The sequence below is a fragment of the Sturnira hondurensis genome, unplaced genomic scaffold (genome assembly GCF_014824575.4).
Source record: "Sturnira hondurensis isolate 20B ecotype Veracruz unplaced genomic scaffold, ASM1482457v3 Scaffold0008860, whole genome shotgun sequence".
In the NCBI taxonomy this organism is placed as follows: domain Eukaryota; kingdom Metazoa; phylum Chordata; class Mammalia; order Chiroptera; family Phyllostomidae; genus Sturnira; species Sturnira hondurensis.
The window spans coordinates 1,173,379-1,185,538 of NW_028081491.1; the positions used below are offsets into that span (position 1 = coordinate 1,173,379).

Genomic DNA, 12,160 nt, shown 5'->3' on the forward strand with positions numbered 1-12,160 from the left:
GCTGGAAAGTGGTTCTAATGAATTAAAAATAAAAATAAGATTGAATAGGATCTTGACAACCAGAAATAAAAAATATCGAAGATATTTTGAAGCAAAATTTGGTAGAAATTTAAAACCAATGTTTAATTTTTTCACATCAGTCAGAGCTCAGTATATCCTTTAGTGTCCTAAAACTGAGGCTTCATTAGTAAGAGTGTTGGGAAAAATATTATCTAGCAGTATTTCTGTCAACATTTGATATTCATGTATTTCTATAATTTAGAAAAATACTGACTCCATATTCCAAATCATTGGGCTAGTATAAATTTATTAAACTTCTAAAGACAAACAAGAAACTACAATAAGAAAAAATTTTATATATCTTTTTTACTTTTAAACGTCCTTTACTTTTTACTTTTAAAAAGGTCCTTTGATAACAAATATATTTTGTAGTATGTGAGATGACAAATTGCTAAAAAATTTATTAGATCAAGGATTCAAAGTTACATATCTACTTAAGTAAGAATAATTTTGATGTTTGAATTTAATAATCTTAAATACACTTAGATTGCTATGCTCCCATTTAATTTGTTGTTCAGTAAAAGTTATTTATTTAGTTTGGATTGGTCACCTGCACAGGGTATTTAATTTTGCATTTACACTTTGGTGCAGTTAAAATTCCAGTCTGGATATAAATGCCTGATGAGTGCTCCTGAATTTGTTCTTCGGACTCATGGACAGGGACCACAGCGCGCAGACTGCTGTGGGGAGGGGGCTCGCGAGGACTAAATGATAATGGAAAAAGAATGCAATAAAGATTAAACTTAAAAAATGTTAAGTTAGCCTAAATTATTAATTTTACTGACAGTCCTCTGACGTTGTGTCCTTAATGTTCTTTAAAAAAGACTTTTTCTTTACACATTGAAAATGAAGGAAAAAGGAAGGTAAACCTAAAATTGTCACAGTCCATGTTTTCTAGGAGGTCTAGGCTACAGATTAAAATATTGCTTACTGTTTCTAGTTTGCGTGCTTGAGGTTCCTCTTTTAACCATGTTCTGGCTGTCATGACCCCAGCTTCCACTTGGCCTTCTCTCTATAAATAATGCAAATAAGCGTGTAAAGTATGGGGTTAAAGAAAAAACAGATAACTGCAATGGCACACTAAAACTTGGAGTTACGCAAGAAAAACTGAGTGCAGCTTACTTTAACTCTCTTAATGTTATTTTTCAATTTGCTAATTAAGGAACTCATATACGCTTTATGTAACAATTTTAAATAATCTTAATTTTTGGGCAGTGGGGAGGCACAGCAAAAGCATGCTAGGCCCATAAAGTGCTCTTTTTTCTTGTTTTAAAGCTTATTTTTTTCAGATATACTGCTAATAATACTCTTTAGCCAACTCTATTAAAAGTTCTAGTAGGTGATAGAGGGCGGAGAAATACTATATACATTCAAAGTAATGATTCCATAATAAGCATGTCTATATAATAACTATAGTAAGGATGTACTGTCTGCATTTCAAACAGCACAGGTAATGTTGAGTATTGGGAACTTGAAATTCTAGACTACATTGCTAGTATATTTATTGTTCACATTTATTAAAATGTTTATTGATTCATCGGGTGTAGTAAACATCAAGATGAAAAGGTCCATCTTAATATAAAATTTAAAAAGGCCTTAATTATGTAACAGGATTGCTGCATCTTTTGGAAAAATATTTATGCATTTAAAGCATAAACATTCAACTGCCTACATTCTAGAATATTAAATTTTCCTTCAAAAGGAAATTAATGTATTTCTCTTTTTAAGGCTTTATTTGTTGATAGAAGAAGGAGAAATAATACTACCACCACCAGAGTTACAAATGTCCAACTTATAAATATACAGATTTACCAATGGCATGATTCCAGCCACCTGGTATCCGGGGCAACAAGGGAGACTTTCTCCTAATGATGTTTAGAGAATGACAAACAGTTCCTAAATTGCTAGACTTTTTCTTCCAATGCCTAGAGGCTATTACTGCAAGGGAGCCTCCTTCCTGGGACTGCCTTTCATCTTTTCAACAGAAGCTAAATGGCTACAACAGATCCAAGTGGCAGGACCACAAATCCTTCAAGTGAGCAGAAGCCCTCTGTGGTACGTCAATGGCCCTGCAGTCTTTTGTTGCAGTGCAGACCCGCACCTTGGAGCCATCATTAACTCCTGTTTTCCTGCACCTTCTATTCCATCCATCACCACTATCCCCCAGTGCAAACTACTGTCATCTCTGGGGTAGATTATTGCCTTATCCCCCTATTCCACTTCTTGCTTCCACTCTTGTACTTCAGTGTAACTCTTTTTTTCCCCCCTCATCCAAGGATATGCTTATTGATTTTAGGGAGAGAGGGAGGGAGGGAGACAGAGAGGGAGAGAAGCATCAATATGAAAGAGAAACATCCATCGGTAGCCTCTCATATATACCCCAACTGGGACCTCTCTTATGTGCTGGAACCTGCAACCCAGTCATGTGCCCTGACTGGGAATGGAACCCGTCCTTCTGGTTTACGGGATGATGCTCCAACCAAGTGAGCAACGCCGACCGGGTCTACAATCTAATTCTTAATATTTAATCTAGACAATATAGGTCAGTGTTCTGTTCAGAACCCTCTAATTGCTTTTGGTCTCCCCCAAAGTTAAAGTCAAAGTCCTTGCACGCCCTGCTTCCTGTCATCTCTCTGGCCCCCTCACTTGCTCCCTTGCTTACCCCACTCCAGCCACCCTGGCTTCCTTGTTATTCCGTAATCATGCTGGGCATTCTCCTCCCTCATGGCCTTAGCATTTGTTCCTATGTCTAAATCACATCTTCCTCCCCGGTCTCTTCAAAGGATCACATGCAACCTCACAGCGAGCTCTTCCTTGGCTGCTCCATTTATAAATGAAACGCTGTTTCCTTGATGGTCTCCCTATTTCCCTTCCCACTCTTTTTTAAAGTTGAGGTACAATTTATATATAACACTGTACACATTTAAGGTGTACAACATGTTAATACATTTATATATTGCAGTATGATTACCACCATAGCATTTGCTAACATCTCTATCGTGTCACAAAATTATACTTTTTTTGTGGTAAGAACATTTGTGATCTAGTCCCTTAGCAATTTTGAAGTACGCAATACAGTTCTGTTGACTGTAATCACTGTGCTGCGTGTCAGGTCTCCAGCACTTCTCCATCTTCTACCTGCTCTACTGTAGCATTGGGACCTATCATCATAATACACACTACACTTCACTTATTTTTTTTCTGTTTATTGTTTGTCTCCCCTAAATAGAATGTAAATTTTTTGTAGGCAGGGTTTTTTGTATTTTATTAATTTCTGTATATGTAGCTCTATGAACAGTACCTGACATTTAGTATATACTTAATATTTATGAACTCTCAATATAACTCTAATGAGAAACTATGATATAAAGAAGTCAATGAAACATAGAACTAAACTGCTTAGAAAGCATCAGATTAAATGTCCTACACATTCAAATTTCCAAATCTTAAAACATTTTAAAAGGGATTTTTCTATACCTTTTAAAAATTAAAGTGAATCACAAGAAGTGAAATTCTTCTTTTATGTTATGATATATGCTTTCACTATATAGGGCTTAGAATAACAATATTTTAAAACATTGTTTGGCCAGAAGCAACATGAATTTAAACAGGCCTGAGTAATTTTATATTCTGGTTGACAACGAGTGAGCAATTTTAACTCAGTATTTAGTAACTGAGTGCCAATGATGCGCCTAGCAAGAACCGCACACAAAAGAAGACGTGGAGGTCCTGCCATTAATAAACAAACACTCCTGGAGTAGGGAGTAGGGAGGAAACAAGATACACTCAGGACAACCAGCAACTAGAGAAATTTCCATTTAATAACTTGTCATGCTGATGTGCCTTACCTAACACTTGTTTAACAAAGGAATAAGGTGGCTATTCTCATAAAATAGAGAACTAAACTACGGCAGAAAACAGGGTAAGTAATATAATGCTTACATATGTTTTATTGGTAATGATTTTGAACTCGAACTGTGAATATGGGCTGGTGTGTTGTGCAGCACCCTGAGCCAGAGATAAGATCTGAGGGGGTCCTGGAGGGCAAAAAAGGCTGATCAAATGGGTTAGAGAAAAGAACTGGCAAAAACAAGTCCGTAATAAGAAGCAGCATATTCAAAAACATGAAAGAGATCAAAGAAAGGGGACTTTAAATGGGCCACTCAATTCAGAATCAAACAGTTACTATATAAAAAAAACTCAGCAGTAGACACCAGACATTGTGTAGCAGTTACAATATTCACAGGATACAAATAACACACGCCGTCCTGTTAAGTCTTCAGTGATCACTGATTAGCATCAGGTTAGGGCCACACTGCTGCTTGCTCTACACGTGCTTGCTGATGTTACCTGATCACCTATGTCAATGTTCTGTCCCGCCTCCCATCAAGATGGCCTAAGTTCCTTGAGGACAGGGACCCAATTGCTCCTTGAACTGATTTATGGTACCTAATGAATAAATGAAGTATATATTTCAGTATTACGAAGTCCTGGAAGTTAAGGAAAACATGCTGAATTCCAAGACTCAGTTTCTTCCTCCATATGGTGGGGGGTAGGTTTGAAAAGATGATAATACTCCAGGATATTATGATTCTCATATCAATATCGACCAGAATATAGGTTAATATCTTTAGCAGTCTGGTGTGTTATAGAATTTAAAAAATTTAAAGGCTATAAATACCCTGTTTGAAGAATAAGAAACATCTGTAAGCTGAGGATGAACACAACTGGGAGAGTTTGAAATATTAGTGTGGAATTTTTATTGGGAACAGAAAACAAAAATCTCCATGAGACGTGAGAGTGCATCTCGGGGAGTATTTGGTAACTTAATCAAAACACATTTTATATTTTTGTTTATTTAGGAAAGTCTCTTTTTTTAGTTCTTGACTTCAACAGCTGTTTCAAAATAATAAACTTCTTTTTCCCAGTCTGAAAATGGTATTGGAGGTCACACTATCTAGTATATGTATCGGTATTTGTGTATGCACATTATTTATAACTATGCATGGGAAAATCCTAGTTTAGAGGTACAATAATTTATTTCTTGTTTCCCCAAAAGTAGAAATTCGAAACATAAGGCACTTTTTAAAGAAAACCAAAAAGTCCTCTGTAAAGGGACCAGTAATTACATTTGGAATTTCCTAAACAAGAGAAAACCGTGTTTAAATGTTATTGAAAAGGTCAGAGAACAATTTCACACCTCTAGGATATCCTTCGTAAGACAAGACCCTTGGGACCGTAGCTTGAAGAGATTAGAGACCCCAAAAAGCTCTCCTCGATGCTCTTTTGATCCTTGAACTGCTTCAAAATATCGCTTGGCATTTTCACTTCCAACCACCACACAGTGAAGTTGCTAAAACAGAATAAACACAAAATATTTTTGAAGTGTTTTCTTCAACAATATGTCAGAATTTCCTGGCATTCCATGTATACACATTGCTTTAGCTGGAGCAGGCAGATTCTCCTTAGAGGGAAATTTTTATTTTAATTTCCCCAGCAGATGTTGCCACAAAGATGAAATAATGGCAAATCTTATTGAAGAAGAAGAGATGTTACATTTCCTATTTTATCTGTTTCTACTCAGTCAGTCAAGATCACATCTCTAAGGATTATCCACCTAATGTAACATGTTTAATAACATAGGCATACATTTGTATACACTTTTTTCTTTTCTAGACTTTTATTACAGTAAGTACTACCAAAACTGGTAGAAATAATCACCACATTACTAAAAGTTAAATTATAATCTGAAGTAATTACATGATAACCATGTTGTTGTTAAACTAACTGTGGCCATGGTTATATTGTCAAATAATATCAAAAATTCAATTGCTGTTTAGAAACACTGCATCTCTGAAACAATTTATTTTATTTTATTTTTATTTTTTTAAATATATTTTATTGATTATACCATTACAGTTATTCTATTCCCCCCCTTCAATCCCCTCCACCCGCACCCTCCCTCCCCCACCATTCTCCCCCCCTTAGTTTATAACCACGTGTCTCAAGTTCTTTGGATTCTATATTTCCCCCACTATTCTCGCCCTCCCCCCATCTATTTTCTACCTACCATCTATGCTATTTTCTGTGCCTTCTTCCCCCTTCTCCCCCTCCCACCCCCCTGTTTCTAACCCTCCATGTGTTCTTCATTTCTATGGTTCCACTCCTGATCTAGCTGTCCTCTTGGTTTGCTTTTGTTTTAGGTGTGGTTGTTAATAACTGTGTGTTTGCTGTCCTTTCACTGTTAATATTTTTCATCATCTCTTTCCACCCTGAACGCGCCCGATCTCCTCTGAAACAATTTCGAATAGAGAGAAAATGTTGCCATGGAACCCTTAAGGACATATACAACTGTTGTATCAATATTTAAGTGCCTCTGTATTTACTGGATATGTTCTAAATGTAATATAAATACAATCTGATTAATCCCACGTACACTTCAAAATTTCTTGGAAGAAACAAAGAATGCACAGGATGGAAACCAACTTCAGTCTATCGTTGATAGAAGGATTAATAAGAAATCACAGGTTATTGTGATTATCATCAGGGTTGATTTGTGCTGTAATAAAATTACTCTAGATGACTAAAATTACTCTTAATAATGGCTGTTATTTACTGAACACTTGCTGCATCTGTAGCATTTTCACATTCTCTCATTTAATCCCTTACAAGTCTGTAAGATATTATTATCTCCCTTTCAGAAATAGAAACAAAGAAACAAACTGGGGTTGCTCTAGTTTAGAAATAAAGAAACTTAAGTTTAGAGAAATTAAGTGCTTACCCACAGCTACCCTGCTAGAAAGTGTCATTTCTAGATTTATACCTGGGTTGGGCCAAATCCAAAATTTATACTTGTATTAATTTTTCACTTCCAGGATGTTCCCCTTAAAACAAGATCCTTTGGACCTTACTTTGAAGAAGTTATGGATCAACATACCAGCTTAATCAGGTCCATATCTATGTCCCAGGAACGTGGGCTATAGTCCTGGAATGGTTTCACAGTAATAGTTGATGCACAGTAATGTGCATCACAGTAATAGTTGGGATGTAGAATCACAGTAATAGTTGATGCACCTGGTGGCCTGGTTACCTGATGACTTTGCCCTTGCTACTGACTTTACCTTAAACACTGTATTGTCAGACTGTAGAACTACTAAATATAATTACCAAGGTAATTTGTAAGCATTAAATCTGAATCTTCGTTAAGTTTTATCACAAAACTTATGAAAGGAACATTATTTTGTACTTTGTACAAAGTAAGTTTTCCAAAGTAGTTCCAGTAAAAGTGAAGGCCAGATGCATCTATCTGTAGGCTAACTATATATATTTTTAAAATCATATTGAATTCAAGAGCTTAGGGCAAAAATTGATACTTGGAAAATGTAGCTCAGTTTCCATCTCAAGAAAAACTCACACAAGGCTACAAAAGGCTTGGCTTTCTTCACAACATATAAGATATGGAAGAAGTAAAAAGAAGGACGTTCTCCATGTTAAAAATTTTATGACACCTTCCTCCATTTTCAAGAGCAGCATAGCATGTTCGTATCATTCTCTCTGACCCTCTGCTTCTGCTGTCACTTGTCCCCTTTGTTTGACCCTCCTGCCCCTCCCCCCATAAGAATCTTCATGATTACATTGGGCTCATCCAGATAATCCAGGCGGTCTAGGGGATTAGGATGTGGACATCTTTGGGGGACCATCATTCACTTCACCACAGCAAGGAAGTGCAAAAAGAATTATGGCGGCCTGTCAAAATGACACAGAAGCCACTTTGAAAGGGTTCCCATTGGCCAAAAAATGAGGTAGTGTGAATATCAGTATAATCATGATATTCAATGAGTTGTAATGTTATTAAAATAGGATCCCATGAGTCCACACAGATTAAATAAATAGAGGGGAGGGGGGAAGCTCTTTCTTATGGTAGAAAGCCAAAAAAATTTTTAAAAGCAGAAATAATGGAAGTAGAAAAATCACCATCTGACCACCATTATAGTGGTACTGATTCAGGTGGAATCATCAGATAAAGCTAAGGCCAATGGGTATAGATTTGATGGGGGACAGGATGTTAGAATAGTGGTAGAGAGCTCTCCATGAAGTATTTATCAATTACAAAGGGGAAAAATGGTGGCTTTTCGGTGGAGAAAGCTGGCAGACACAACTTGGTGATCAAGGTTAACATCACGAGCAATGGGACAGGGCACCATCCTGTGCTTTCTGACCAATGCAATGAGCAGAACACTGCACTGTTTCATACTTATTCATGCTGAGGCTTCTCAGCTTGAGTCTGAATGCAAAGAAACATCAATGGATTTATTTTTTAAAACTATCACGATCATGAAAGACTAAAAAAGCTTATTCCAGGTGTTAGAAAACTGATAAGATACAAAAAGAAATGTAACTATGATCTTGGTTTGGATCCTGAACCAGTAAGGAAAAAGAAAACATTCCCAGGCAATTTGGTGAAATCTGAGTGGGTTCTATGGATTATAGGTAATATACCAGTTAGTTTCTTGAATTGGATAACTGAATTTTTGAGAGGACAGTGGTGGGGAGTGGGGGCAGCAAGTTGCAGAATTGAGTGTTTATAATGCCTAAAACTATGCTTATATGTATACACAAACAGGAGAGTGTTCTTGTTTTGAGGAAATACAAACTAGACAATTTGGAGTTGATAAACCTGCAACTTTCTCTCAAATGGTTCATAAAAAGAATAAACATCATTACTGAGAAAAAGAGAAAGCAAATGGAGCAAAATAATAAGAACTGGGAAATTTGGGTGAAGTTCATTGGGAGTTTGTGCTGTTTTTGCAACTCTTCTCTAAATCCAAACTAAACAAGTTATATATACACAAAAGATGAATTTGTGAATGCCAAACTGTAGATTACACTCAGTGTTCCAAACCTGGAGGAGTAAAGTTGCTGTGTAGGTGATGTTTTCATTTTTAAAAAGTATAAAATATCTGCATGCATTACTCCAACAAGATCATCCCTTATCAGTGTAGCTAACAGTGAGATGGTAAGGTGTACCTTTCTAGATCTCTTTCAATGCTCTTGATATATACAAATAGAAATACTGAATAGTTTTATGCATAAACACAACTGATCGCATGTCCTAAAACTTGCCTTTTTGCCCCACTTAAAAATGTCTTAGAGATCTTGCCACACTGGCACATTTCCTCTGACTATAATTTTTGTTGTTGTTGCAGAGTATTCCATAATATGGGTACACAAGAATTTGTGCTCTTATTCCATTACTTTTGGGCACTTAGGTTGTTTATTTTTCATTTTTTAAAGCAAAGACTAACAATAGTGAATATAAATCCTTATCATCCCTTGATGTTTATATGCGAGAGTGTTACTGTCAGGTAGATAGAAAGAAGATGCTAATTGTCTTAAAATACTGTTAAATTAGCCTCTAAAATGAATGTATAAAGTTGTATTCTCAAAAACAAGATATGAATACCTCTTCACAATACACCCACCAACAATGAACATCACCAATCTCCCAATTTCTCTAAAAAAAATAAACAAAAACCTCACAAAATAAAACAAAAAAGCCTTTGGCAGAAAGTACAGAACACAATCTTATTTTGTATTTCTAAATTATAACTGTGGTTAAGCATCTTTTCATACAGGTGATAACTATTTGTATTTTTTTCTTTAGTGAAATACCTAATCATAACTTTTCTATTGTTTTGTAGTTCTTTATATATGGTAAATGTTTATCCTTTGTAATACATATATGCAAATATTTCCTCCTGGTCTCACCTTTAAATTCGCTTATAGTTCATCATACAGAAGTTCATACAGAAATGTAGTCAAATTTACAATACATTAAGGCTGCATTAGTTTTTTAAGGCTGCTCCAACAAAGTACCACAACCTATGTGCCCTGAAACTACAGGAATTTATTCTCTCACAGTTCTGGAAGCTACAAATGTGCAATCAAGGTGTTGGCAGGGCCATGCTCTCTCTGAAGGTTCTAAGGAAAGACCCTTTCCTTACTCTCCCAGCTTCTCGTGGCGGCTGGCAATCCTTGGTGTTCTTTGGCTTGCAGCTGCACCACTCCAATCTCTGCCTCTCTTGCCACATGGCATTCTCCTTCTGTGTCTGCCTCCTTCTGTGTCTGCCTGCCTCTTTATAACAAGAGTCTCCCTCTTCTTATAAAGACATCAGTCAATGGATTAGAGCCCACCCTCTTCCAGTGTGACCTTACCATAACTTGATTAATCTGCAAAGATCCTACTTCTAAAAAAGATCGCATTCCAGGTACCAGAGGTTGGAACTTCAACATATCCTTTTTGGGGGGTTGGGAGGGAAGGACACAATTCAACGTCTAACCAAGGCTTTGTTAGAGATTTTTACATTTATGTTTATGAGAGATACTGGACTATAACTTTCTGTTCTTAAAATGTCTTTGTCAAGTTTTGGTATCAGGATTCATCTATCTTTCTAAAGTAAGGTGTAAGTGTTCCCTCCTCTTCTGTTTCCAAAAAGAATATCAGATGTTTGATAGAATTCACTACTAAACTCACCTGGGCTAGAATCTTTGAGGAAAGTTTTGAATTAATAATTCATTTTCTTTGACAATACAAGGCTATTATTTCTCCTTATTTGAAGTGATTGTTCCTGAGTATCAAGTATCATTAATTAGAAGTTAGATGTTGCCCTGTCCAGGTGGCTCAGTTGGTTGGAGAATCATCCCAGACACCAAAGGGTTGTGGGGTAGATTTCTGGTCAGGACACATACCTAGACTGCAGGTTCGATCCCCAGTTGGGGTGCGGACGAGAGGCACCTGATCAATGTTTCTCTCTCACATCAATGTTTCTCCCTCCTTCTCTCACTCTAAAATCAATAAACATCCTTTGTGAGGATTAAAAAAAGAATTTAAGATATCCATCTAAATCTATTACTATGGTAGATAATTTTTTTCTCTTAAGAAAGCTTATCTCAGAAAATTTTAAGGATTTTTACTTTATCTTGATGTTCTTCAATTACAGAAAGATAGTGTTAAGTGTGGATCTATTTTCATTCATACCATTCAGCACTTGCTGGGTCCATATAGTCCATGGACTTGTTCTCTTTTTACGTTTCTTTTATTTGGGCTTTCCCCCTTTGTTTCCTTCTGTCCTCTTCTCCAACTATAAGACTGATAATGGTGGCTAACCACTGTGGCGTACAACTGAAAGTAAAACAAAATAATTTGAATGTAAACTCATTAAATGTTTTTTAATAAATTTTTTTAAATGAGATAAAAATGTAAAAAAATTAGAAGGCTGATACTGGAACTTCTAGATATTGCTTTCATTTCCTCTAACTTTTCTTCCATGTGTTTTATCTATTTTTGCTCTGTAATGTAGAATTGCTTGGGTCTTTCTTTTAGATAAAAACTTTGCTTTTTCTACTCAGCCTATCTTTGAAGTTTTTCATTTACAGGGCTTCTATGGATTATTTTTCTAAGTACTCTGTTCTTGTTTCCAGGGTCCTACAACCTCACTTACCATTTGAATTTACTAGTTATATTTCTTTCATAATCGGTTCTATTAATTCTCTTTTCTCTGAGGTGAATTCTAATTTTCAGTGCTTATATTAGTTTCTATGGCTTCTGCAATATTATCATAAACTTGGTGGGTTAAAAAAGCAGAAATACATTCTTACAGCCTCAAGGTCAGAAGTCTGAAATCAGTGTCACTGGGCTGACATCAAGGTTTGGCAGGGCTGTGCTTTCTCCAGATGCACTAGGGGAGAAATCATCCCTCACCTCGGAGGCTTCCGGTGGCTGCCAGCACTCCTCGGTTTAAATCTACATCACTTCAATCTCTGCCTCTGTGGTCTCACTGCCTTCTCTTCTCCTGTGTCGGATTTCCCTTTGCTTCTTTCTTATAAGACCACTTGTGATTAAGGCCCCACCTGGATATTCCACACTAATCTCCCCTATCTCAAAATCGTTAATTTAATCTTATCTACAAAGACACCTTTAAAAATAAATATTTTATTGATTATGCTATTACATGTTGTCTCATTCTTTCTCCCCTTTATTCTCCTCTGCCTTGTACCCCACTCTCACCATTACCCCCCCTTAGTTCATGTCCCCACATAT

At 36.3% G+C, this 12,160-nt stretch overlaps 1 protein-coding gene across 5 annotated transcripts in view; it reads right to left on the bottom strand.

Annotated features, from left to right (window-relative positions):
• Positions 1-12,160, bottom strand: part of ERCC6L2 (ERCC excision repair 6 like 2) — a 154,115-nt gene that overhangs the window by 45,360 nt on the left and 96,595 nt on the right. For all 5 annotated transcript variants that reach the window (XM_037056201.1, XM_037056202.1, XM_037056204.1 and 2 more), the window contains 2 exons: positions 5,261-5,413; positions 992-1,072 (listed from right to left, as the gene is read on the bottom strand). In XM_037056201.1, the coding sequence (XP_036912096.1) occupies positions 992-1,072; positions 5,261-5,413 (234 nt within the window). The remainder of the gene's footprint in view (positions 1-991; positions 1,073-5,260; positions 5,414-12,160) is intronic.